The sequence below is a fragment of the Somniosus microcephalus genome, chromosome 27 (assembly GCF_052327205.1).
Source record: "Somniosus microcephalus isolate GS21.2 chromosome 27, FLI_Smic_1.0, whole genome shotgun sequence".
NCBI lineage: Eukaryota > Metazoa > Chordata > Chondrichthyes > Squaliformes > Somniosidae > Somniosus > Somniosus microcephalus.
Genome location: NC_141013.1, coordinates 40,438,802 through 40,466,194, shown reverse-complemented (window position 1 = coordinate 40,466,194; position 27,393 = coordinate 40,438,802). Strand labels below are relative to the sequence as shown.

General features: G+C 51.2%; 1 protein-coding gene across 2 annotated transcripts in view; it reads right to left on the bottom strand.

Moving 5' to 3' along the window:
- The window catches only part of tmc3 (transmembrane channel like 3), a 146,532-nt gene that overhangs the window by 96,100 nt on the left and 23,039 nt on the right, over positions 1–27,393 (bottom strand). For both annotated transcript variants that reach the window (XM_085968870.1, XM_085968871.1), the window contains exons 3-7: positions 4,150–4,225; positions 3,615–3,696; positions 2,169–2,275; positions 975–1,073; positions 718–860 (exon numbers count right to left, since the gene is read on the bottom strand). In XM_085968870.1, coding sequence (XP_085824996.1) covers positions 718–860; positions 975–1,073; positions 2,169–2,275; positions 3,615–3,696; positions 4,150–4,225 — 507 coding nt within the window. The remainder of the gene's footprint in view (positions 1–717; positions 861–974; positions 1,074–2,168; positions 2,276–3,614; positions 3,697–4,149; positions 4,226–27,393) is intronic.

Genomic DNA, 27,393 nt, shown 5'->3' with positions numbered 1-27,393 from the left:
CTCGCACAGAAGCCTTCGGCCTCCCCCAGCCTGGCTCACAGCCTGGTCATCATCCATCGCCCCCACCAATGGTGACTCAGGGCCTTCCTCCTGTACTGGCTGCCGGGATCTCTGGCTGTGGCCTCCTGCCGCTTGTCTGTGCTCCCGTCCACCTGCCGAGCACGCTGGCAATCTGGCCGACTGACAGGCGGGAGTTTGCAGCGGATTATTTAAATGAGGTCCTGTCATTAAGATCGGCCATGCCGAGTTTTCCCCGCAACCTCCCCTCCTCCCCGTACAAGATGCACTGCAGCAACTCGCCAAGGCTTCTTCGGCAGCACCTCCCAAACCCGCGACCTCTACCACCTAGAAGGACAAGGGCAGCAGGCGCATGGGAACACCACCACCTCCAAGTTCCCCTCCAAGTCACACACCGCCCTGACTTAGAAGTATATCACCGATCCTTCATCGTCGCTGGGCCAAAATCCTGGAACTCCCTCCCTAACAGCACTGTGGGAGTACCTTCACCACGCGGACTGCAGCGGTTCAAGAAGGCGGCTCACCACCACCTTCTCAAGGGCAACTAGGGATGGGCAATAAATGCTGGCCTTGCCAGCGACGCCCACATCCCAGGAATGAAAAAATATATAGTCAATGAAACATTGCAAAACCAACAGAAAATACGCCAAATAACTAGAAATTCATGCTGGTATTATAGGTGTGTGTTAGAATGATTACTTTCGCAGGAGGATGACGAAGCTGTAGGCAAACACGGCCATTCCAACCATAAAGTAGGCCAGCGGCAAACGATAGCCTGCCCTCCCAATCTTCCTCTCATTGCCATAGTAGCCGTAAAACATAACAGAATATTGGAGGTAGCCCTGCACAGAATGGACAGAATGAAAGTCAGAGTAAGGCACTGGCTTAATGAAATGGTTGAGCAATTCACTGGGGTGTAATATTGGCAAAGTAATAAAAGATGTTGACAGGCTTACCCCGAGTGACCAGATGGTGTCCAGATCTTGTGCGGACGTGACGTATCCTGCAGGGATAGTCTTACTGGGAATACTTCCAAATGGAGCACCTGCTAAAAGCTGGCAAAGAAAAACAAAACAGGTGCAATCACATTACTGACTTTACTGAGCTGATGGCTCCAGATATCAGACTGATTGAAAAGGGAATTGATGTTTGCAAGCTGGTGACACACAATACAACATGGTAAAATATTACTTTAAAAAGTTCTTCGAATTACAGAATATGCCTCTTTTTGTAATATTGACTGAAACATTCATGCTATTCCAAATCTTGCTCTAACTGAGTGAGTTGCTCTAACCGGCTTTCCTTTGAGTTCAATTTACAGCAACAACTTGACTTTATCGAACACCTTTGATGTAGAAAGTGTGCCAAGGTGCTTTGCAGGGGAGAAAAGAAACAGAGACTGGGCCGTTGTAGGAGAGTCTGGAGAGATGACTGGCGAGGCGGTGCTTGAGAAGACTTTTAAAGAGGGCCAGAGCAGCAACGAGATAGAGGAGTTCAGGAAGAGAGTTGGACGGAGACAGCTGGGGGCACTGCCACAGATGGAGGAGCGGCAAGAAGGGGGAAACAGTCGGGAGGCTGGAGGCAGATGGGTACATACGGCTGGAGGAGGTTGCAGAAGTAGGGTGGGTGAGGCCACAGAGGGGTCGCCAACCCTCCAGGATAGTCCTGGAGGCTCCAGGAATTCAAGATTAATCTCCTGGACACTGCTGAGAGCAAAACCCGGGAGAGAAATCATAGGGGCGATAAAGAAAGTGTTTCTTTCATTATCTTTAAACACTATTAGTTATAAAAATATTGGAGATGGAGGAAAAAAGGCCATTTGACTGACAGTCAGGAACCATCCAATCGGATAACGAAGAGTCTGTCGCTTTCCAATTAGCCGTGGGAAGGCGGGGCCCTGTGAGGGTAGATGCATCGGGCAACCAATGGCGGGAAATTTGGGCGGGCTGTATAACGGGTGGTCGATCTGCTACCGCCAGCGTTACGCACCTACCAAAAGTGAAAACCACCCCCAGTATATACAATGGGGGACAGGGAGCTGGTACAAATCAGTATGGACAGGAGTGGGACAAGATACTGGCAGCGGAGTTTTGGACATATCTCAACTTCAAACAAGACACGTTCAGCTACTCCATGCAGTACACACCTACCTCTGGTAATATAACAAATGCTCCGGTCATTATAGTCAGCACTATGTTGATGCCAAACATCCATCTCAAAAAGATAAAATAAGAAGCAACTCCAGAGCCAAAGTGACCTAACAATGACAAAAGATTTCAATAACACACACAACAGCAGTTCACTTCTAGTGGTGCAATGTCTTATTAAGAACATAACAGATCGGAGCAGGAGTATGCCATTTTGCCCCTCGAGCCTGCTCCACCATTCAATAAGATCACGGCTGATCTTCAACCTCAACTCCAAATTAGTAGTAAGCTCTGGTGTTTGCTTTTCAAACCGTATCATTTGATATATGTTAACATGCACTATTTTCCTCCTCAGAACAAGGGATGTGTGGGGATTGGAACTCTGCCCACTTCAGGTACCCAGTGCCAGCATCAATTGTTCCCAGGTCAGGTACACAGACAGCTGCAGAATAAAACCTCCTCCATTCTGTCCCAACAATGTGCCTCAACCCCAACCTCAAAACCGCAGCCTTATCACACCAATATAACATTGCTCACCGATTCCTATACCAGGCACCTGGTGAGCTCTCTTAGTGAGACAGAGTAAACTATGCCCACTAGAGATTGAGTTGTCCAAACTCATTTCACTTGAGATCGTACAGTTGGAGAAGACTTTCAATCCTTCAGCCTGGGTTAGATTGGAACCCAGGTCCTAGTGGTGAAAACTAACCCATTGCACCACCCAGTTCCCCATTATAAATGTTGTAGCCCACACACAGCTGCCTTCTGTTAGCCAGCGCTCATACAAATTAGTGTGACATGATGAGGTAGAGGATAATATAATATAATATAACATGAGTGCAAGAACCATATAACGAGATTCACACATTATCCTGTGCCTTTTCCAGGTGAACTAAAAGTTCGAATGATACTGTGAGTTTTCTGTTTACCATTGCGGCAGGGGGTAGAAATTTGTTGTAAAAGTTGGATGGCCAGTTGGTGAAGGATGGAAGACTACAGCCTAGTCTTTAGTTGCTTACAAGCCTTTATTTACAGAGACACGGATTACGTACTGTGAACCCCAAGATAAGCTTGCAATCCTTCCCCAGCCTACTCCCACAAGACAGTCCCCAACTAACACCCACCGCTTGAATACAATGAGCATTCGTCTCGGGGCAGTGGCGCAAAGTGGGCGGTACGGGATCGGCCGCCCGTTATACGCAGCGCCTGATCGTCAGTTCCATTGCAGTCAACGGAATTAAACATCAGGCGCTGCGTATAACGCGCGGCCAATCCCGTAACGCCTGTTTTGTCCCCCAAGACTTTTAGATTTCTTTAGTTTCACTTTTCAGTCGGTGCCACAGTAAGAGAGGGTTACCGTGCAGTGCCTGGCAATTGGCACAGGAGGGAGTGAATCAAACAACTACCTGACAAAACACACATTTTTAAGCTTTTGCACGATTTACTTACTTTCTATTTTCTTTATTCTCATTTCCCAAGGGATGAAAAGCACTGTTATATTGTATACCAGTCTCCCAAATTTTTTCCACATCTAAAATTTAACACAGAGATTGGGAGTAAGTGTTGCAACACCACACTATCAGCCCAGACCTTCTACAAACTAGCTCAAATATGAGAGGAGGACCAAAACAAACATTATAACCATCATTTCAATCAATCATAAAAGTTGACAACGAGCCCAATCTAAAGATTTATTAAAACAGACTTCAAAACATCAAAGGATTCAATATTTCACCGTTTAGATATATAATTGATTAACTGAGGTATATAACATGAAGGTCATTTAATATTGTAACGAGAGACGCCTTTATTACAAGACACCGAACATCTTAATCAAACCTTTAGCACAACAATGTTATAAATATTCAAAGGATGGGACTCGCTTAATTACTGCAGGCGGAACAACTGCTTTGGACTTAGTTTAAAAGCCTTCCACAGGACATTTCAATTAAGGGCTGTTCTCCCAGTGCCAAAATCAACTTACTTCTGCCCCTGCTGCCTGATAGCCTCTTGTCCTTGTCAACCTGCCTTCATACTTCAGCACAATCTCTTTGGCTTGTCTGTAACAAAAGCACCAGAGAATCAGCATCATTTCACACTGTGCACTATTACAGCCTCATTTCATGCTCACTATTACAGCATCATTTCACACTGTGCACTATTACAGGCTCATTTCATACTCACTATTACAGCATAATTTCACATGGTGCACTATTACAGCATCATTTCACACTGTGCACTATTACAGCCTCATTTCATGCTCACTATTACAGCATAATTTCACACTGTGCACTATTACAGCCTCATTTCATACTCACTATTACAGCATAATTTCACATGGTGCACTATTACAGCATCATTTCACACGGTGCACTATCACAGCATCATTTCACACTGTTCACTATTACAGCCTCATTTCATACTCACTATTACAGCCTCATTTCACACTGTGCACTATTACAGCCTCATTTCGCTCACTTTTACAGCATTATTCACACTGTGCACTATTACAGCATCATTTCACACTCACTTTTACAGCATCATTCACACCGTGCACTATTACAGCATAATTTCACACTGTGCACTATTACAGCTTCATTTCATGCTGTGTGCTATTACAGCATCATTTCACACTGTGCACTATTACAGCCTCATTTCATACTCACTATTACAGCATCATTTCACACTGTGCACTATTACAGCCTCATTTCACTCACTTTTACAGCATCATTCACACTGTGCACTATTACAGCTTCATTTCACGCTGTGCACTATTATAGCAGCATTCACACTGTGCACTATCACAGCTTCATATCACACTCACTATTACAGCATCATTTCAGACTGTCCAATATTACAGCATCATTTCACACTGTACACTATTAAAGCATAATTTCACACTGTGCACTATTACAGCATCATTTAACACTCATTATTACAGCATCATTTCTAACTGCGCACTATCAGAGCATCATTTCACATTGTGCACTACTACAGCATCACTTCACACTGTGCACGATTACAGCTTCAGTTCACACTCACTATTACAGCATCATTTCACACTGTGCATCATTACAGCACCATTTCACACTGTGCACTATCACAGCATATTTTCACACTGCACTTTATCACCGCATGATATCACATGCTGCACTATTACAGCATAATTTCACACTCACTATTAGATCATCATTCCTCATTTTGCACTATTACAGCATCATTTCTATCTGGAGGATGGTAACATCTTCACGATGTTCCTTTCCTTTAGGGAGAGATAGTCTGAACCTTTAGACCCAATTAAGCATCTTATAGAATTCGACTATCTTTAACTTTAGTTGAAGGTGAATGTCTGGGGAATACGCCTGATCTTGGGTAGCCCAAAAAGGGCTAGGACTAGTAATTATCCCTTCAATTTCACACTGTGCACTATCACAGCATAATTTCACATTGTGCACTGTTACAGCATCAATTTCCAACTGCGCACTATCACAGCATCATTTCACACTGTGTACTATCACAGCAGCATTTCACACTGTACATTATTACAGCACCATTTCACACTGTGCACTATCACATTATAATTTCACACTGTACACTATTACAGCATCATTTCACACTGTGCACTATCACAGCATCATTTCACACTGTGCATTATCACAGCATCATTTCACACTGTGCACTATCACAGCATCATTTCACACTGTGCACTATTACAGCATTATTTCACACTGCGCCCTATCACAGCATCATTTCACACTGTGTACTATTACAGCATCATTTCACACTGTGCACTATTACAGCATCATTTAACATTCCCTATTACAGCATAATTTCTAACTGCACACTATCACAGCATCATTTCACACTCACTATTACGGCATCATTTCTAACTGCGCACTATCACAGCATATTTTCACACTGCGCTTTATCACAGCATGATGTCATATGCTGCACTAGTATGGCATCATTTCACACTCACTATTAGAGCATCATTCCTCACTTTGCACGATTACAGCATAATTTCGCATTGTGCTCTAGTACCGCATCATTTCTCATGGTGCACTATAACAGCATCATTTCACACTCACTATTACAGCACCATTTCATACAGCACACTATCACAGCATAACTTCACACTGCGCACTATCAAGGCATCATTTCACACTGTGCACTATTACTGCATCATTTCATGCTGTGCACTATTACTGCATCATTTCACACTGTGCACTATTACTGCATTGTTTCACTCACTATCACAGCATCATTTCACACTGCACTACTACTGCATCATTTCACACTCTCTATTACAGCATCATTTCACATTGTGCACTATTACAGCATCATTTCACATGGTGCACTATTACAGCATCATTTCACTTGGTGCACTATTACAGCATCATTTCACATGGTGCACTATTACAGCATCATTTCACATGGTGCACTATTACAGCATCATTTCACTTGGTGCACTATTACAGCACCATTTCACATTGTGCACTAACGCAGCATCATTTCACTTGGTGCACTATTACTGCATCATTTCACACTCTCTATTGCAGCACCATTTCACATTGTGCACTATTACAGCATCATTTCACTTGGTGCACTATTACTGCATCATTTCACATTGTGCACTATTACTGCATCATTTCACATTGTGCACTATTACTGCATCATTTCACATTGTGCACTATTACAGCATCATTTCACTTGGTGCACTATTACAGCCTCAGTTCGCACTCACTATTACAACATCATTTCTAACTGCACACTGTCACATCATTTTGTGATGGAATATGCCATAATTCAGAAAAATACACCATCCTATGAACCTTCTGATATTATTAAAATATGAGAAATTGCATTTAAAAATGTTAAAAAACCTCAGAGACACAAGCTGTAAACAGAAATACAGGCTTCTGAGATAAAGATCAGGTGTTAACAAAGTTCTAAACACCACAAGCTTTTGAAGTGGGAATTGGTTAAAAACACTAAAACAATGGCCCTATGGAAATAGCAGTTTGTTGCTTCCAGAGAGTCTGAAGTTTGGAGGGAACACAATGAAATGCCCAGTTTAAAGTGTTAAAAACTAACATGTTGAACAGGAACACAGAAACATTAAAAGAGTAATGTGCCTTTGAAAAGATGACATCAAGTAAAAGAAACACCTGCTGGTCAAATAGTTTTTATGTTAAACTTGAAAGACAGGAGACATAAGACTATAATATAACCATTGAGATAGCTAGAAAACAAGTAACCACCCTAGTTGAAGTGTCTTTAATTTACATATTGTAAATATACCTACAGAACACTTTGAAAATATGACTTCAATAGATATACCAAGCAATTACATTGTGTTTGCATTGAACTTGGAACACCACGAAGACACAACGTCTGCTAATAAACAGTTAAGCCAATATTAAGAATTGAATGGAAGGCCTTCGATAAGAATGGCATCAAAAGATAAATCTGTTGTAGCCATTTTATGATACGTTTTGGAACACCTAAAGGTAGAGACAGAAGTCTGAGAGTTGGCAGCTGAAATGGCAGTAAGAATAGAAAGAAGTCAACACAAAGAATGAATAAAGATAATTAGCTTACATCAGCAGAAAACTTCAAAGGAGATACCATTGAAAAAAGAGTATAAAAATAAGAGCTTTTCAGATGAAAAGTCAGAAGTTACTGGAAGAGCAAGCGTTTCTCAACTTCACAGGCACGCTCTGTAAGTTTTTAACTATGAAATTTGGGTAATCAAGGTATTTGATTTTGGTGGATGTTCTGGATTTAGAAATAAATAAGAAATGTAGAAATGTAACAAAGATTTGAAAATAAGGATCTCTGAGAAATAAGAAATGTAAGCAAGCTATTTGTTTTTGAACTGTTAATGTTGCGATTGACTCAAAAGCTGTTAACTGTATGTCGGCTCTTAAATAAAACTATAGGGGGGAAAAATTCGGTTGTTTGCACCTCCCGTTAGCGCCTTAAGAGGGCACTAATGGGGCGCAAAGCAACTAGTGCCCGAGCGTGGTGATGTTTGCGCCACTCGCAAAATTAACTAGACATTTTGCGGCAGCGCTAAACACTACCGCCACGATCTCCTGCGCCGGCAGACTGTGCCGTCAGTCAAGTGCGCAACGCCCCATTAGCGCCCTGGACCGAATATTGAGTGGCGCCCCCTGCCTTACCGCCTGCCGCTAGCAACGAGGGGAGCGTTTTGCAGTCAGGAAGGAACTGGGGGAGCGCTATTTAAAGGCGACCGCTTCCTGCCTTTTTTTGTTGGTGACATTCTTGCACCACGCATTCTGAGAGAGAGAGAGAGAGAGAGAGAGACTTCTGGAGAGATTCAACATTGTGTGAGTGAGTTTTGGGTACTGAGCAGCACTTTGCAGGTTTATTTTGATTTGCCCTTCCTTGTATCGATTTAGAAGAGACTGTGGGGGCTGCACTCTGAGCTCTTTTTCCCTGGGTCTCTCCATTGTTCTTTCCAGCAGATTTGTTGTACAGGTCTCTCCAGGCCGAGATTCAAGGCTGCAATGAACAGGATGTGGATGGAGAGCAAGATCAACCCTCCCCTTTAAGATAAAAACAGAAAATGCTGGAGATACACAGCAGGTCAGGCAGCATCTGTGAAGAGAGAAATAGAGTTAACGTTTCAGGTGATGACCTTTCGTCAGAACTCCCCTTTAAGAACTGGCCGGCACCAGTGTGTCTGTGTTCCATTGCTGACTGACATCACATGAGCTTCGCCCGCGCTCTGAGGTAGCGCCTCGCTCCTCGGCCTTTGCACCTTAAGACAGGTGTGAAGCGCCTGATTTAGTGCTCCAATCACCTCCAGGGGCGATAAAAGCCAAGTTTGCTGTCGGGGGCAATAATTAATGCCAGGCGCTAATCTTTGTGCCCAGCTGATAATTGCGCCCCAAATGGGGCGATACTGAATTTCTCACCCTATAACACTAGTGTGAAATGATGCTGTGATAGTGAGTTTGAACTGAAGCTGTAACAGTGCACAGTGCAAAATGATGCTGTATTAGTGCACAGGGTGAAATGATGCTGTAATAGTGATTGTGAAATGATGATGCTCTATTATTGCACAGTATGAAATTATGTTGTAATAGTGCACAGTGTGAACTCATGCTGTATTAGTAAGTGTGCAAGGAGGCCGTAATATTGCAGAGTGTGAAACAAAGCTGTAATATTGCACAGTGTGAAATGATGCTATATAAGTGCACAGTGTGAAATAATGCTGTAATAGTAAGTGTGAAATGATGCTGTAATATTGCAGAGTGTGATATGAAGCTGTGATAGTGCACAGTTTGAAATAATGCTGTGATAGTGCACAGTGCAAATTGATGCTGTAATCGTGCACAGTGTGAAATGATACTGTAATAGTGAGTGTGAAATGATGATGTAAAAGTGCACCATGTGAAATAATGTTGTAATACTGTAGTGAGTGTGAAATGATGCTGTAATAGTGAGTGTGAAATGATGCTGTAATATTGCACAGTGTGAAATGATGCTGTAATAGTGCACAGTGTGAAATGATGTTGTAATATTGCACAATGTAAAATGATGCTGTGATTGTGGACAGTTAGAAATGATGCTGTATTAGTGAACAGTGTGAAATGATGCTGTAATAGTGAAGTGTGAAATTATGTTGTAATAGTGAAGGTGAAATGATGCTGTAATATTTCAGAGTGTGATAAGAAGCTGTGATATTGCACAATGTGAAATGAAGCCATGATAGTGCGCAGTTAGAAATGATGCTGTAATAGTGAATATTAAATGATGCTGTAACAGTGCACAGTGTGAAATGATGCTGTAATATTGCACAGTGTGAAATGATGCTGTAATAGTGCACAGTGCAAAATGATGCTATATTAGTGCACAGTGTGAAGTGATGCTGTATTAGTGCACAGTGTGAAGTGATGCTATAATATTGCAGTGTGAAATGATACTGTAATAGTGAGTGTGAAATGATGCTGTAAAAGTGCACCATGTGAAATAATGCTGTAATAGTGAGTGTGAAATTATGCTGTAATAGTGAGTGTGAAATGATGCTCTAATATTGCACAGTTTGAAATGATGCTGTAATAGTGTACAGTGTAAAATGAAACTGTGAAAGTGCGCTGTTAAAAATGATGTAATAGTGTTTTTTAAATATGCTGTAATAGTGCACAGTGTGAAATGATGCTGTGATAGTGCACAGTGTGAAATCATGCTGTAATATTGCAGAGTGTGATATGAAGCTGTGATATTGCACAATGTGAAATTATGCTGTGATAGTGAGTTTGAACTGAGGCTGTAATAGTGCACAGTGTGAAATTATGTTGTAATAGTGAGTGCAAAATGAGGCTGTAATAGTGCACCATGGAAAATGATGCTGTAATAGTGCACAATGTGAAATGATGCTGTAATAGTGCACAATGTGAAAAGATGTTGTAATAGTGCACAGTGTGAAATGATGCTAACTAAAGTTAAAGATAGCCAAATTCTATAAGACGCTTAATTGGGTCTAAAGGTTCAGACTATCTCTCCCTAAAGAAAAGGAACGTCGTAAAGATGTTACCATCCTCCAGATAGCACTTTTAATAAGTTTAACTAGACTGCAACCTTCTGGATATTATGAGGGTCCGGAATACCCCCCAGAATTCTGCAACTCCTCACAAAAGAGTGGACAGAAATTGAGTTCGCGAGGTTGATACAGAAATACTCTGTGAGACAATTCTAAAAATATAGGGGGAAAATTCAGTATCGGCCGTGCGCAAAGTTTAGCGCCTGGCGCTAAGTATCGCCTCCGACAGCAAACTTGGCTTTTATCGCCCCTGGAGGTGATTGGTGCGCTAAATCAGGCGCTTCATACCTGTCTTAAGGCGCAAAGGCCGAGGAGTGAGGCGTTACCTCAGAGCGCTGGCGAAGCAAGGGCAAATCAAAATAAACTTGCAAAGTGCTGCTCAGTACTCAAAACTCCTTCACACAGCGTTGAATCTCCCCAGAAGTCTCTCTCTCTCTCTCTCAGAATGCGTGGTGCAAAGATGTCACTGATAAAAAAAGGCAGGAAGCGGTCGCCTTTAAATAGCGCTCCCCCAGTCCCTTTCTGACTGCAAAATGCTCCCCTCGTTGCTAGCGGCAGGCGGTAAGGCAGGGGGGCGCCACTCAATATCCGGTCCGGGGTGCTACCGGGTCGTTGCGCACTCGACTGATGTCACGATCTGCCGGCGCAGGAGATCGTGGCGGTAGTGTTTCATGCTGCCGCAAAATGTCTAGTTAATTTCGTGAGCAGCGCAAACATCGCCGCGCCCGGGTGCTAGTTGCTTTGCGCCCCATTATCGCCCTCTTAAGGCGCTAACAGGAGGCGCAAACCAACTGAATTTTTCCCCCATAGAGTTATACAGCACAGAAAGAGGCCCTTCAGCCAATCGTGTCCGCGCCGGCCATCAAGCCCTGTCTATTCTAATCCCATTTTCCAGCACTTGGTCCGTAGCCTTGTACGCTATGGCATTTCAAGTGCTCATCTAAATGCTTCTTGAATGTTGTGAGGGTTCCTGCCTCTACCACCCTTTCAGGCAGTGAGATCTAGATTCCAACCACCTTCTGGCTGAAAAAGTTTTCCCTCAAATCCCCTCTAAACCTCCTGCCCCTTACCTTCAAATTATGCCCCCTGGTTATTGACCCCTCTACTAAGGGGAAAAGTTCCTTTCTATCTACCCTATCTATGCCCCTTGTTGAGATACCGTGGCAAACGTGGGAGTCGAGACCAGAGCCAGTGAAACAGCACAGCTTTTTATTTCAGCCTCATGGCAAAACAGGAACTGGAAGAGCCCGCGCCTGACTTAAATACTCCCCAGACAGGAAGTGCTCCCGGCAGCCTGTCCCTGTGGGAAACAAGTTGCTGGAGGAAAGGGCCCCCGGTTGGGGGCGTCTGCTTAAACTGTCCGTACCGCCGTGAGCGGATTGTGTCCAGTGGTGGCGTGTCGCCACAGAGCTCCCCCCAGAATCCGCTTAGGAGGAGTGGACGAGTCGTGACGGTGGTCTGACGGTTCTGCCGCAGCGGCTCTGCGTTATCGCCGGTCTAGTTGGCGGGGCCTGGCGGTTCGCCGCCGGCTGTGCTGGCTTGATGGCGGGACGGCCTCTAGTTGGAGGCCGGGCCACGGGGACCTGTTCCCCTGGTTCTGTGTGTGCTGATTTGAGCCGGTCGATGGAGACTGTCTCGACCCTGTCGCCGAGTCGCAACTTGAAGACCTTGTCCCCGGTTTGTAGTACTTCGTACGGTCCGTCGTACGGGGGTCGCAGGGGTCCGCGGTGCGCGTCGTGTCGCACGAAGACGAAGTGCGCCTGCTGTAAATTTGGCGGAACGTGAGTTGCAAGTTCGCCGTGCCGGTTGACCGGAAGTGGGGCGAACTGCTGAGCGGAAGAGAAAGAGTTGAGCCGCTGCTGGTCGGCCGACCAAGGCGTGGTAGCCTCCAGAAGGAATTCGCCTGGGGCGCGCAGCGGTTGTCCGTAGACTAACTCCGCTGCCGAGGACTGGAGGTCTTCTTTGACCGCGGTGCGTAGGCCTAGTAGTACCCACGGTAGGCGGTCAGTCCAGGTACTGTCCTGCAGGCCGGCGCGGAGTGAGGCCTTGAGTGACCTGTGGAAGCATTCACAAAGCCCGTTGGCCTGCGGGTGGTACGCCGTGGTTCGGTGGAGCGTCACACCGAGGTTGCGTGCTGTGGCCGTCCAGAGTTCGGAGGTGAACTGGGCGCCTCTGTCGGAGGTTATGTCGGCCGGTACGCCGAACCTCGCTACTCAGGTGTTAACGAACGCCCTGGCGATGTCGGCTGTGGTGGTGGAGGTCAGCGGCGCTGCCTCAGGCCAGCGTGTGTAGCGGTTGACCATCGTGAGGAGATAAGTCTGGCCTTGCGATGGCGGCAGGGGCCCGACGATGTCGACGTGTACGTGGTCGAAGCGGCGGCTGGGTACCTCGAAATCTCCCAGGGGTGCTTTTGTATGCCGTTGTACCTTAGCCCGTTGGCAGGCGAGGCAGGAGGTGGCCCAAGTCCGAACATCTCTGCTGAGGCCGCGCCAGACGAAACGCTGGGAGAGGAGTTTGACGGACGTGCGGGAACCCGGGTGGGAGAGCCCGTGGAGCGCGTCGAAGACGCGGCGGCGCCAGGTTTCAGGGACGACCGGCCTGGGTTGGCTGAGTGTGATGTCGCAAGTAACTGCCGTGGCTTCGGGCCCGTGCGCGACCTTGGCTAGGCATAGCCCTGGCAGGCTGGTAGCCGCCGAGAGGAGGTCTGGGTCCGTGAGCTGGGCCGCTGCTAGTTGCGCGTAGTCGACCGCGAGGTGATTCGTGCAGATGGCGGGACGGGAAAGGCAGTCGGCGACAACGCTGTCTCTACCGGAGACGTGCTGGATGTCCGTGGTAAACTCGGACACGGCCGCGAGCTGGCATTGCTGCCGAGCGGACCAGGGTTCGGTGTGCTTGGCCATCGCGTATGTGAGTGGCTTGTGGTCCACGTACGCGGTGAAGGGGCGGCCTTCCAGGAGGAACCTGAAATGGCGGACCGACAGGTGGAGCGCGAGAAGCTCGCGGTCGAAAGTGGAGTATTTGACCTCCGGGGGGCGCAGTTGGCGGCTGTAGAAGGCAAGTGGCTGCCACGCGCCATTAACCCACTGCTCGAACACGGCCCCGACCGCGTGGTCGGAGGCGTCGGTGGTGAGCGCGACCCGGGCGTCGGCCCTCGGGTGCGCGAGCAGAGTGGCGTCGGCGAGCGCGTTTTTGGTGGCACCGAAGGCGGCTGACGTGTCAGTGGTCCAGGCTACGGCCATCTTGCCGGATTTACCACGGAGGGAGTCGTATAGGGGCTTCATGAGGGCTGCAGCTCTGGGGATGAACCTGTTGTAGAAGTTCACCATCCCGAGGAACTCCTGGAGGCCCTTGATGGTTGTGGGGTGGGGGAACTGCTGGACGGCCTGCACCTTGTTGGGCAGGGGGACGGCCCCAGCAGGGGTGATGTGGTGACCGAGAAAATCGATCTCGGTTAGGCCGAATTGGCACTTCGCCGGGCTGAGGATGAGCCCGTGTTGGGCTAGGCGCCCGAACAGGGTGCGAAGGTGTTCGAGGTGTTCCTGTTTGGAGGAGCTGGCCACGAGAATGTCGTCTAGATAGATGAATAGAAAGTTCAGGTCCCGCAGGACCGAGTCCATAAGGCGCTGGAAAGCCTGGGCTGCATTCTTGAGGCCGAAGGGCATCCTCAGGAACTCGAACAGGCCAAATGGGGTGATGACGGCCGTTTTGGGAATGTCCGCGGGGTGTACGGGGACTTGGTGGTAACCGCGCACCAGGTCGACTTTGGAAAAGACGGTTCGTCCGGCCAGTCGGGCCGAGAAGTCCTGGATGTGAGGCACCGGGTATCGGTCGGGGGTGGTGGCGTCGTTAAGGCGGCGGTAGTCCCCACAAGGGCGCCAGCCTCCGCCGGGCTTAGGGGCGATGTGGAGGGGCGAGGCCCAGGGGCTGCTGGAGCGGCGGATGATGCCGAGTTGTTCCATGGTGGTGAACTCGGCCCGCGCGATTTCCAGCTTGGCCGGGTTGAGCCTGCGGGCGTGGGCAGAAACTGGAGGGCCGGTGGTGGGAATATAGTGCTCCACCCCGTGTTTGGCGGCTTTGGCCGAAAAGGTCGGGTTGGTGAGGGCGGGAAACTCGGCTAGGAGTGCCGAGTATTCGTCCACGGCCCTGGCAAGGCAGTAAGTCGTCAGGCCGGCCGAACGGTCCGGGGTAAAGGCGCCGGGGATGGTGGCCATAGTGTTGGCGTCGACGAGGCGGTGCCTCGGAATGTCGACAAGGAGGCCGTGGGCGCGTAGGAAGTCGGCGCCGATGAGTGGGCAGAGGACCTTGGCGGTGAGGAACTCCCAGCGGTAGCGGCGGCCCGCGAGGTCGAGCGTGACCATGCGGGTGCCATATGTGCGGATGTCCGAGCCATTGGCGGCGGCCAGCGTGATACCTCGTATGCCGCGTTGGATTTCGAGGGCGGAGGCGGGGGTGATGCTGTGCTGGGCCCCTGTGTCGCACAGAAATCGGCGGTTGGTTCTGTCATCAGTGACGTACAGTAGAGGCCCCTTTTGCCCCATGGCCATCGCGGGGGCCGGTGCGGGGGGGAATTGAAGGTACACGGTGGCGTGCAGCGTTGGGCCCTAGTGCCAAAACGGGTGTGGTAGTAACAGTGGCCCGGAGTGGTAGGGCGGGCGGGCCTAGTGGGCCGGGGAGACCGCGTGGTCGTTGCTGCGAGGTCGGGCGTGGCGTCGCGCGCGGACTGTGCAGAGAGCAGCCGGTCGGCCTTTTCTGCTATGTCATTCAGATCCGTGGAGCCGGACTCCACAATGAGCGGGCGGATGCTGGCGGGAAGCTGCCGAATGAAAAGCGTGCGAAAGAGGGCGCCGGGGGGCTTGTCGTCCGCGAGGGACAGCATGTGGGAAAGCAGGTCTGATGGTGAAGCGTCACCGAGACCGGGGAGGTCAAGGATTTGGCAGTGGCGCTGGTAAGAGGACGTTTGAAATTTTTTAAGGAGCGCAGCCTTCAGATGTTCGTACTTGCCAGTCTGTGGTGGGCCCTGCAGCGCTGCCCAAACTTTGGGGACGGTAGCGTACGTGAGCGAGGAGACGAGGTAGTCGTACTTCGTGGTGTTGCCTGTGATGCCTTTCAGCCGGAATCTGGACTCGGCTTGAACGAACCAGGCTTCGGCCAAGTTTTCCCAAAAGTCTGGTAATTTAACCGTGACTGCGTTTGTATCCGCCATGCTAGCTTAGGATTCGTCCTGAGCGTCGGGGTCACCAGTGTTGAGATACCGTGGCAAACGTGGGAGTCGAGACCAGAGCCAGTGAAACAGTACAGCTTTTTATTTCAGCCTCATGGCAAAACAGGAACTGGAAGAGCCCGCGCCTGACTTAAATACTCCCCAGACAGGAAGTGCTCCCGGCAGCCTGTCCCTGTGGGAAACAAGTTGCTGGAGGAAAGGGCCCCCGGTTGGGGGCGTCTGCTTAAACTGTCCGTACCGCCGTGAGCGGATTGTGTCCAGTGGTGGCGTGTCGCCACACCCTCATAATTTTGTACACCTCAATCAGGTCCCCCCTCAGCCTTCTCTGCTCTAAGGAAAACAACCCCAGCCTGTCCAGTCTCTCTTCATAGCTGAAACTCTCCAGCCCAAGTAACATCCTGGTGAATCTCCTCTGCACCCTCTTCAATGCAATCCCATCCTTCCTATAGTGTGGTGACCAGAACTGCGCACAGTATTCAAGCTGTGGCCTAACTAACATTTTGTACAGCTCCATCATAACCTCCCCGCTCTTATATTCTATGTCTCAGCTAATGAAGGCAAGTATCCCGTATGCCTTCTTAACCACCTTATCTACCTGTCCTGCTGCCTTCAGGGATCTATGTACATGCACACCAAGGTCCCTCTGATCCTCTATCCTTCCTAGGGTCCTACCATTCATTGTGTATTCCCTTGCCTTGTTAGTCCTCCCAAAATACATCAGCACACACTTTTCATGGTTAAATTCCATTTGCCACTGTTCTGCCCATCTGACCAACCTGTTTATATCGTCCTGTAGCCTGTGGTTTCCCTCCTCGCTATTTAACACTCCACCAATTTTCGTGTCATCTGCGAACTTACTGATCATACCTCATACATTCAAATCTAAATCATTAATGTACACTACAAACAGCAAGGGACCCAGCACCAATCCCTGCGGTACACCACTGGACACAGGCTTCCAGTCACAAAAACAACCTTCGACTATCACCCTCTGCCTCCTGCCACTAAGTCAATTTTGGATCCAATGTGCCAAATTGCCCTGGATCCCATGAGCTCTTACCTTCTTGACCAGTATCCCATGTGGGACTTTGTCAAAAGCCTTACTGAAGTCCATGTAGACTACATCAACTGCACTACCCTCATCCACACACCTAGTCACCCCCTCGAAAAATTCAATCAAATTGGTTAGACATGATTTCCCCCTGACAAAGCCATGCTGACTATCCCTGATTAATCCTTGCCTCTCCAAGTGGAGACTAATTCTGTCCCTCAGAATTTTTCCAATAATTTCCCTACCACTGATGTTAGGCTCACTGGCCTGTAATTCCCTGGTTTATCCCTACTACCCTTCTTGAATAATGGTTCTACGTTAGCTGTTCTCCAGTCCTCTGGCACCTCCCCTGTGGCCAGAGAGGTTCTGAAAATTTGTGTCAGAGCCCCTGCAATCTCCTCCCTTGCCTCACACAGCAGCCTCACACAGCAGCCTCACACAACGTCTCGTCTGGGCCTGGGGATTTATCCACTTTTAAGCCTGCTAAAACTGCTAGTACCTCCTCCCTCTCAATACTAATTTCTTCAAATATATCACAATCCCCCTACCCTTCTCCATAGTGAACACAGATGCAAAATATTAATTTAAAACCTTACCCACATCTTCTGGCTCTACACATATATTGCCACTTTGGTCCCTAATGGGCCCTACTCTTTCCCTGGTTATCCTCTTGCCCTTAATCTATATATATAAAGCGGCTCTTCTGTCTGTCTGTCTGTCTGTCTGCCTGGTCTCTATACGTTTGGAAGTTACAGAGCGTACCGACGCGCGCGTCGCCTCAAAAGAAAGCTTGCGATTCCGGACTGGTCATAGGCGTATTTACGTGTCGGCCGGACAAAAATCCCGCCCGCGGTATCCCAAAAACGTTCAGCGTTCCGCTCATTAGCATCTCATTAGCGACCGTGTGACGTCGAGGTCTTCCTACAGTTGAGTGTCGAGTGACTCGACGATTGACCAATCCTACGCTTCGGTGACCTGACCGGTGTGTGGGCGGGCCTTATCCTTCTGAACCGAGGTGAGTGGCCGCCATCTTGATTTTCCACGATTTTTTCCCCCACACTTTCTGTGTGTTAGGGAACTAAGGTAAATATTTCAATTATGTGTTAGGCAATTAATTAACAATTTATTTGAGTTTTATATTGTGTTTAGCAACCCCCCCCCCTCCTCCTCACCCTCGCGCAGGGGGGACTCGGGGCCTGAAGCTGAAAGAATTTCTCTCTCTCCCTCTCTTTCTTCCCTCTCTCTCTCTCCTTCTCCTCTTCCCTCTCTCTCCTTCTCCTCTTCCCTCTCTCCTCTTCCCTCTCTCTCCTTCTCCTCTTCCCTCTCTGTCTCTCTCTACTTCCCCCTCTCAGGTGTCGCGGACGGAGCGCGGGCGCGCCGCCCGAAGTTTCCCGCTCGCTAACGGCCTTGCCGGCTCCCGCGGGCCGCTCGCACTGACCGCGCATGCGCCGCCCGCACTCACTGCGCATGCGCCGCCCGTACTCACCGCGCATGCGCCGCCCGCCCGCCCGCAGCGGCCGTCCATCAGCCGCGTGATACGCGGGGGACCTCAGCAACGGCACCGGACCTCAGGCGCTAGGCAGGGGGAGGGGCCGGAGAGAGGGACAGAGGGGAGTGGGGGAGCGGGGGAGACAGGGGAGGGGAGGGGGGGGAGGGAGGGAGAGAGGGGAGGGAGGGAGGGGGGAGAGAGGGGGGAGGGAGGGGGGGAGGGGAGGGAGAGGGGAGGGGGAGGGGAGGGAGAGAGGGGAGGGAGGGATAGGACAGGGAGAGGACATGACGGAGAGGGGGGACACACAGGGGCAGGGAGACCAAACACCCCAAAATTGCCCTCGCGCCCCAAAATTGCCCTCGCAACGCGGGGCTCCCCAGCTAGTCTATATATATAAAGCGGCTCTTCTGTCTGTCCCGATGTCTGTCTGTCTGTCTGTCTGTCCGCCTGGTCTCTATGCGTTTGGAAGTTACAGAGCGTACCGACGCGCGCGTCGCCTCAAAAGAAAGCTTGCGATTCCGGACCGGTTATAGGCCTATTTACGTTTCGTCCGCACAAAAATCCCGCCCGCGGTATCCCAAAAACGTTCAGCGTTCTGCTCTCATTAGCGACCGTCTGACGTCGAGGTCTTCCTACAGTTGAGTGTCGAGTGACTCGACGATTGACCAATCCTACGCTTCGGTGACCTGACCGGTCGACCAATCGGTGCATGTGTGGGCGGGCCTTATCCTTCTGAACCGAGGTGAGTGGCCGCCATCTTGATTTTCCACGATTTTTCCCCCCACACTTTCTGTGTGTTAGGGAACTAAGGTAAATATTTCAATTATGTGTTAGGCAATTAATTTAACAATTTATTTGAGTTTTATATTGTGTTTAGCAACCCCCCCCCCTCCTCACCCTCGCGCAGGGGGGACTCGGGGCCTGAAGCTGAAAAAATTTCTCTCTCTCTCTCTCTTTCTTCCCTCTCTCTCTCTCCTTCTCCTCTTCCCTCTCTTTCCTTCTCCTCTTCCCTCTCTCCTCTTCCCTCTCTCTCCTTCTCCTCTTCCCTCTCTGTCTCTCTCTACTTCCCCCTCTCAGGTGTCGCGGACGGAGCGCGGGCGCGCCGCCCGAAGTTTCCCGCTCGCTAACGGCCTTGCCGGCTCCCGCGGGCCGCTCGCACTGACCGCGCATGCGCCGCCCGCACTCACCGCGCATGCGCCGCCCGCACTCACCGCACATGCGCCGCCCACACTCACCGCGCATGCGCTGCCCGCCCGCCCGCAGCGGCCGTCCATCAGCCGCGCGATACGCGGGGGACCTCAGCAACGGCACCGGACCTCAGGCGCTAGGCAGGGGGAGGGGCCGGAGAGAGGGACAGAGGGGAGTGGGGGAGCGGGGGAGACAGGGGAGGGGAGGGGGGGAGGGAGGGAGAGAGGGGAGGGAGGGAGGGGGGAGAGAGGGAGGGGGGAGAGAGGGGGGAGGGAGGGGGGGAGGGAGGGGGAGAGGGGAGGGAGAGGGGAGGGGGAGGGGAGGGAGAGAGGGGAGGGAGGGATAGGACAGGGAGAGGACATGACGGAGAGGGGGGACACACAGGGGCAGGGAGACCAAACACCCCAAAATTGCCCTCGCACCCCAAAATTGCCCTCGCAACGCGGGGCTCCCCAGCTAGTCTATATATATAAAGCGGCTCTTCTGTCTGTCCCGATGTCTGTCTGTCTGTCTGTCTGTCCGCCTGGTCTCTATGCGTTTGGAAGTTACAGAGCGTACCGACGCGCGCGTCGCCTCAAAAGAAAGCTTGCGATTCCGGACCGGTTATAGGCCTATTTACGTTTCGTCCGGACAAAAATCCCGCCCGCGGTATCCCAAAAACGTTCAGCGTTCTGCTCTCATTAGCGACTGTCTGACGTCGAGGTCTTCCTACAGTTGAGTGTCGAGTGACTCGACGATTGACCAATCCTACACTTCGGTGACCTGACCGGTCGACCAATCGGTGCGTGTGTGGGCGGGCCTTATCCTTCTGAACCGAGGTGAGTGGCCGCCATCTTGATTTTCCACGATTTTTTCCCCCACACTTTCTGTGTGTTAGGGAACTAAGGTAAATATTTCAATTATGTGTTAGGCAATTAATTTAACAATTTATTTGAGTTTTATATTGTGTTTAGCAACCCCCCCCCCCCTCCTCACCCTCGCGCAGGGGGGACTCGGGGCCTGAAGCTGAAAAAATTTCTCTCTCTCTCTCTCTTTCTTCCCTCTCTCTCTCTCCTTCTCCTCTTCCCTCTCTTTCCTTCTCCTCTTCCCTCTCTCCTCTTCCCTCTCTCTCCTTCTCCTCTTCCCTCTCTGTCTCTCTCTACTTCCCCCTCTCAGGTGTCGCGGACGGAGCGTGGGCGCGCCGCCCGAAGTTTCCCGCTTGCTAACGGCCTTGCCGGCTCCCGCGGGCCGCTCGCACTGACCGCGCATGCGCCGCCCGCACTCACCGCGCATGCGCCGCCCGCACTCACCGCACATGCGCCGCCCACACTCACCGCGCATGCGCTGCCCGCCCGCCCGCAGCGGCCGTCCATCAGCCGCGCGATATGCGGGGGACCTCAGCAACGGCACCGGACCTCAGGCGCTAGGCAGGGGGAGGGGCCGGAGAGAGGGACAGAGGGGAGTGGGGGAGCGGGGGAGTGGGGGAGGGAGTGGGGGAGTGGGGGAGGGGAGGGGTGGGGGGGAGAGGGAGACGGGAGGGGAGGGAGACGGGAGGGGAGGGAGACAGGGGAGGGGAGGGAGACAGGGGAGGGGAGGGGAGGGAGAGAGGGGAGGGAGGGAGAGAGGGGAGGGGAGGGGAGGGAGAGAGGGGAGGGGAGGGAGGGAGGGGAGGGAGGGATAGGACAGGGAGAGGACATGACAGGGAGAGGGGGGTCACACAGGGGCAGGGAGACCAAACGCCCCAAAATTGCCCTCGCGCCCCAAAATTGCCCTCGCGCCCCAAAATTGCCCTCGCAACGCGGGGCTCGCTAGGCAGGGGGAGGGGCTGGAGAGAGGGACAGAGGGGAGTGGGGGAGCGGGGGAGTGGGGGAGGGGTGGGCGGGGAGAGGGAGACAGGGGAGGGGAGGGGAGGGAGGGGAGGGAGGGAGAGGGGAGGGGAGGGGGAGAGGGGAGGGAGGGATAGGACAGGGAGAGGACATGACAGGGAGAGGGGGGACACACAGGGGCAGGGAGACCAAATGCCCCAAAATTGCCCTCGCGCCCCAAAATTGCCCTCGCAACGCGAGGCTCCCCAGCTAGTATACTTATAAACACCTTGGGATTTTCCTTTATTTTGCCTGCCAGTGTTTTTTCATGCCCACTCTTCGCTCTCCTAATTTCTTTTTTAAGTACCCCCCTGTACTTTTTATACTCCTCTAGGGCTTCCACTGTTTTTGGTCCTTTGTATCTGCCAAGAGCCTCCCTTTTTTTCCTAATCCATTCTTGTATATCCCTTGACATCCAGGGTTCCCTCCCTTGACCTTTACGGGAACATGTTGGTGCTGTACTCTCTCTATTTCCTTTCTGAATGACTCCCACTGCTCTGATGTGGATGTTCCTGCAAGTAGCTGATCCCAATCCACTTTGGCCAGATCCTGCCTTATCATATTAAAATCGGCCTTCCCCCAATTTAGAACTTTTATTTCGGTCCATCTTTGTCCTTTTCCATGACTACCTTACATCTCACCGAATTATGGTCACTGTCACCAAAATGCTCTCCTACTGACCCTTCTACCACTTGCCCGGCTACATTCCCGAGAATTAGGTCCAGTACTGCCCCCTCTCTTGTAGGACTTTCTGCATGCTGGCTCAAAAAGCTCTCCTGGATGCGCTTTAAGAATTCCGCACCCTCTAAGCCTTTCACACTTGACTATCCCAGTTAATATTGGGGAAGTTGAAATCCCCTACTATTATTACCCTATTATTTCTACACTTCTCTGAGATTTGCCTACATATCTGTTCCTCTATCTCCCCCTGACTGTTTGGGGGCCTATAGTACACTCCCAGCAAAGTGCTTGCCCCCTTTTTGTTTTGAAGTTCTACCCATATGGCCTCATTAGAGCAACCTGCTAAGATATCCCTCCTTACTGCAGTAATTGACTCCTTGATTAATATTGTGACACCCACTCCTCTTTTACACCCCTCTCTGTCTCGCCTGAATATTCTATACCCTGGAATATTGAGCTGCCAGTCCTGCCCCTCCCTCAACCATGTCTCTGTGATTGCAACAATATCATACTTCCATGTGTTCATCAACACCTTCAATTCATCTGCCTTACTCGTAAAACTCCTTGGCCTAGAAATTCGGTTGGTTGCGCCAGCGATTAGCGCCTAAAGAGCCCGAGAATTGGGGCGTTACCCAATGTTTGGGCGGGCGCAATGAAGATAGCGCCACCTCCCATATTGAGTATCCTTTTAGCGCCTGCGCTAACTCTTTGCGCGCGCTCGCGTGCGCAGGCAGATCATGATGTCATTTCAGTGTGCAACGCCTTTTTGGCACCCCGGACCGGATATTCGGTGGCGCCCGCAACCTTTCCGCCTGGTGCTATTAGTGACAGTTGGATGGAACGTTCCCAGGCCCTTCTCGGAGTCGGGGGGCGCTATTTAAAGGGGACAGCTCTAATATAAAAGCTGCAGCCACTTGACCTGTTCATTCTGATCGTTGCTGGAGAGAGTTGCTGACCTTCTGTTGCACAGTAATTTTCTGATTTAGCCTTCGGAGACTTGGGACCTGCAGCCCTGTCCAGAGCAGTTGGAGCGCTAGACTTAACTGTGTCTTACCCGTCTGGCATAGCAATGGGAGCTGCTTTGGAGGGGAACGTCCTCATGGCCGGACATTTGGCAGGGGCACAGAGACGGCGGGAGAGAGGGCTGGAATTGGCCAGAAGGAGGAGGGGCAATGGAGGTCGCCCAATTCGATGATACGCTGAGAGGGTTTTCAGGCAGCAGGTGTCATACGTTACCATGTCGGAGGAGCAGTGTCTGCGAAGGCTCAGATTCGGTAAGGAGGTTGTGACTGAGCTGTGCCACCTGCTTGCTGAAGATCTGCAGCCGCGTCTACGGTGCAGGACCTCTCTGTCGGTGGCCGTCAAAGTGACTGTTGCCCTCAACTTTTACGCCAGCGGATCCTTTCAGTCAGCCACTGGGGACATCGCGAATATATCACAATTTGCAGTGCATTGTTGCATCCGGCAAGTGACAGCTGCCCTCTATAGAAGGAGGCGTGAATTCATCACCTTCCCTGTGACCCTGGAGAAGCAGGGGGAGCGCGCGCAGGGCTTCGCTGCTATTGCGGACTTCCCCATGGTGCAGGGGGCCATTGATTGCACACACGTGGCTTTGCGGGTGCCATTACAGAATCCTGAGGAGTTCTGCAACCGCAAGGGGTTCCACTCCCTCAATGTCCAGCTGGTCTGTGACCACCGGCAGATGATCATGGCGGTCAACGCACAATTCCCTGGGAGCAGCCACAATGCGCTCATCCTGCGGCAGACCTCAGTTTCTGACCTTTTTGAGGGCCCGGCTCACCCACGAGGCTGGCTTCTTGGCGACAAGGGCTATACTCTCTGCCCATGGCTCATGACCCCACTCCGTTTGCCCGCCACCCCGGCAGAAGAGCTTTACAACAGCAGCCATCAGGCGACCAGGAACATTGTGGAGCACACTATTGGTGTGCTCAAACAGCGTTTCTGCTGTCTAGACCATTCAGAGGGAGTCCTGCAGTACTCGCCGGAGCAAGTGGGTCGCATCGTCGTTGTCTGCTGCATGCTCCACTACTTGGCCATTCGACAAACCCAGCCAATGCCAGCCGACCCTCAAGGTCCAGCAGAGCAGGTGGATGAGGAGGAGGAGGAGGAGGAGGAAGAGCAGGCGGACGAGGAGGAGGAGGAGGAGCATGCGGACGAGGAGGAGGAGGAAGAGGAGGAGGAAGATGGGAGGGCTCCTGAAACTGGAAGGGCCGTCCGTCAGAGGCTCATAAGGACTCGGTTCTAGGCCCCTCTGACGGAATGATGGGTGTCATTCGTACCGCGCACTTCGGCTCGCACAAAGCCTATGAAGGCCACCATGATTGTAAATAGTTCGGAGTACCATTGTAAATAAAACATTTTCTTTATTGTCAAAAAAGTGCTTTCTTCCAGCATTACAACGTCATGTCAACAGAAACCATAACTAACAAAATAACAGATAACTCTCTGGCAAAGCCGCGAAACTAAACAAGCCATCACAAACAATCACAACAGGTGAGGGTGTCCTTGAATTTGGAGAAAGAAACGTCTCAGCACCTCCCTCTACTGCTGGCCCCTTGATGGAGACCGACTTCTCTTTCGCGGTCGGCCCCTTCCCTCCCTGCAGCTCCTACGTAATTGAACCCCAGTGGCGGCGTCAAGGCTGGGGGACGCCTGCTGAGTGTCTGGAAGCGCAGCAGCTCCTGAGGGCGGCCTGGACGACCTCTGGGCTTGGAGGGCGCGGAAGCTGGCTGCTTCATCTGAGCATGGCTGGAAGCAGTGTGCACTGCAGGTGGTGGCAGCTGCACTGCAGACGTTCCAGCGGTGGCATGAGCAATGCTCACCTGCCGAGAGAGGACACCTGCACCATGGTCGGACGACACACTGGCTCTCTGAGGGGACCAGTTCGGATCATCCGCCACAATCAACTGCTCCACTGATTCATGGCCTCCTGTGGTACTGGAAGGGCTCGGGGTGATCCTGGCTGATGCAGATAGGATGGCAGCAGTGAGAGTTCGCGTTGCCTCAATTTGAGTGTGGACGAGGCCAGCAAGTGACTGTGTGGCAGCAGTGAGGAAAGTGTGGCAGGTGCCAGTGCTTCAGAGAAGCCCTGGATAGTTCTTTCCATTGCTTCGGACAAGGCCGGAGCAGTCCGTTCCACTGCCTTGGACAAGCCCTGGACAGACCTTTGCAGGGATTGTCCGAAGCTCTGAACGGTCCTTTCCATAGCGGCCTCAAAGCCCTGGACAGTCCTTTCCATTGCTGCCCCGAAGCCCTGGACAGTCCTCTCCATTGCTGCCCCAAAGTCCAGCACACTCTTTGCCAGTGTGTCGATCAACTGAGGCATCCTCCCCACTGCAGCCATAAGCTCAGTGTGCCTGAGCTGGGCCTGGGTGCTCATTTCGGCAAGGCTACGCACCTCCTCTGCACTCTGTGCAGCAGTCATCGTGCCCTGCCTTGCCGTCCAGGGAGCCGGTCCCCGAACTTGCCTACCCCCCTCGCGTTGCTGCAGGCCGCTTGTTCCGGCAACTGGCTCCTCATCAGAGCACCCCCCTCCCCTCCAGGGAACTACTATCCCCAGTCTGCAGATGTGTAGGCTCCCTTGAGGCTGGAACGGATGGTCCGGCTTCCTCCTGATCCTCGCCTCCGGTGGCACTGGCACTGGCAGCTTCAGGGCCCGGCTCCCGAGCTGGTGATGCAGCATCTGAAAGCAGGGAGGTGGAAGAGTGGCTTTAGCAAAAGGACAGCTTGGCAGCAAGGGATGCCAGATTGCGGCAAGGCTATGACATGGGTCCACAGTGAGAAAGCATGCTGGCGGGGGGAACAAGTGGAAGGAGACAGTTGTAAAAGGTGAGAACCTTACCATCGTAGTTGACAATGGGGTCGGCAGCTGCAGTGGTAACAGGACCACTCAGACGTCCTCCAAGAATCTGGTGCACTCTCTCCTCGAGATCCGTGAGAGTGACCACTTGTGGAGGTCCTCCATCGGTTCGAAGCTGGTCTTTGCAAATCTTCGCCAGCCTGGACTGCAGGGGAAAGGAGGGGAAGTTATGTTACATGATGCCCTGACTGATCATCTCATGCCCCCCATGGTGCAAGAGCCCTTACATGATGCCCTGAGTGAGCATCTCATGCCCCCCATGGTGCAAGAGCCCTTACATGATGCCCTGAGTCAAATGTGGCTGTGTGTGCCCAGAAAGGGCCATCGGTGCTTGCTGGCAGATGGCCAATGGGGCACAGCCTACCCTGTAGCCATAAAGACAGGTGCAAATGAAGGGATGCAGAAGTTTGCAGAAACAACACTCACCCTGACGACCCGAGTGAGGTCGTTGAATTTCTTCCTGCATTGGACAGGGCTCCTGGTCACCATGTTGCTGGAGTTGACCCTCTGGCATACATCCCTCCAAGCTCGTCGGTAGTCCGTATGATTCGGCCTCCTGCCATTGTCTGGGTACAGAACATCTCGACGGCGCTCCACTGCGGCCACCAATTGCTCCAGAGCCTCATTGGTGAAGCGCTCTGCTCTCTGTCTCACCTTCTCCATCTGGTCCAAGTTTTTAGCGCCAGAGAAGGGCCTGCGCTGATTCTGAGGCCTACAAGGCGCTGAGTGTGGAAGCTGAAGCTGACTGACCCACCCCTTTAAGAGCTGGCCATCGCCTGGAAGTCTCGTGGTTATCGGTAATTGAGAGCACCTGCGCTGCGCCCGTCCGCGCCGATATTGGGTTGCGCCGGAAGTTTAGCGCCTTAGGAGTCCCGTGCAATGCCTGAATTCGCGCCTCAATCACCTTTGGGGGCGATGCAACCCAATATCGTGCCAGGCGGCGATAAGTTGCGTCTGGCTATAAACTTTGCGCAGCGCCAGTTCTAACGCCTCAAGCGGGGCTATACCCAATTTCTAGGCCCTTGCATTAAAATAAATGCCATCCAGCCTTGCTGTACTCCCTTATGCCATTACATATTTGTTCTGCCTTCCAGACTGACTTGTTTTTTCCTCTATAGTTGGCTGTGCATCACTCCCTACTATAGCTCCACTCCGTATCCCATCCCCCTGCCAAGTTAGTTTAACCCCCTCCAACAGCACTAGCAAACCTCCCCGCAAGGATGTTGATTCCATTCCGGTTCAGGTACAACCCGCCCAACTTGTACAGGTCCCACCTTCCCCAGAAACACTGTATAATATCAC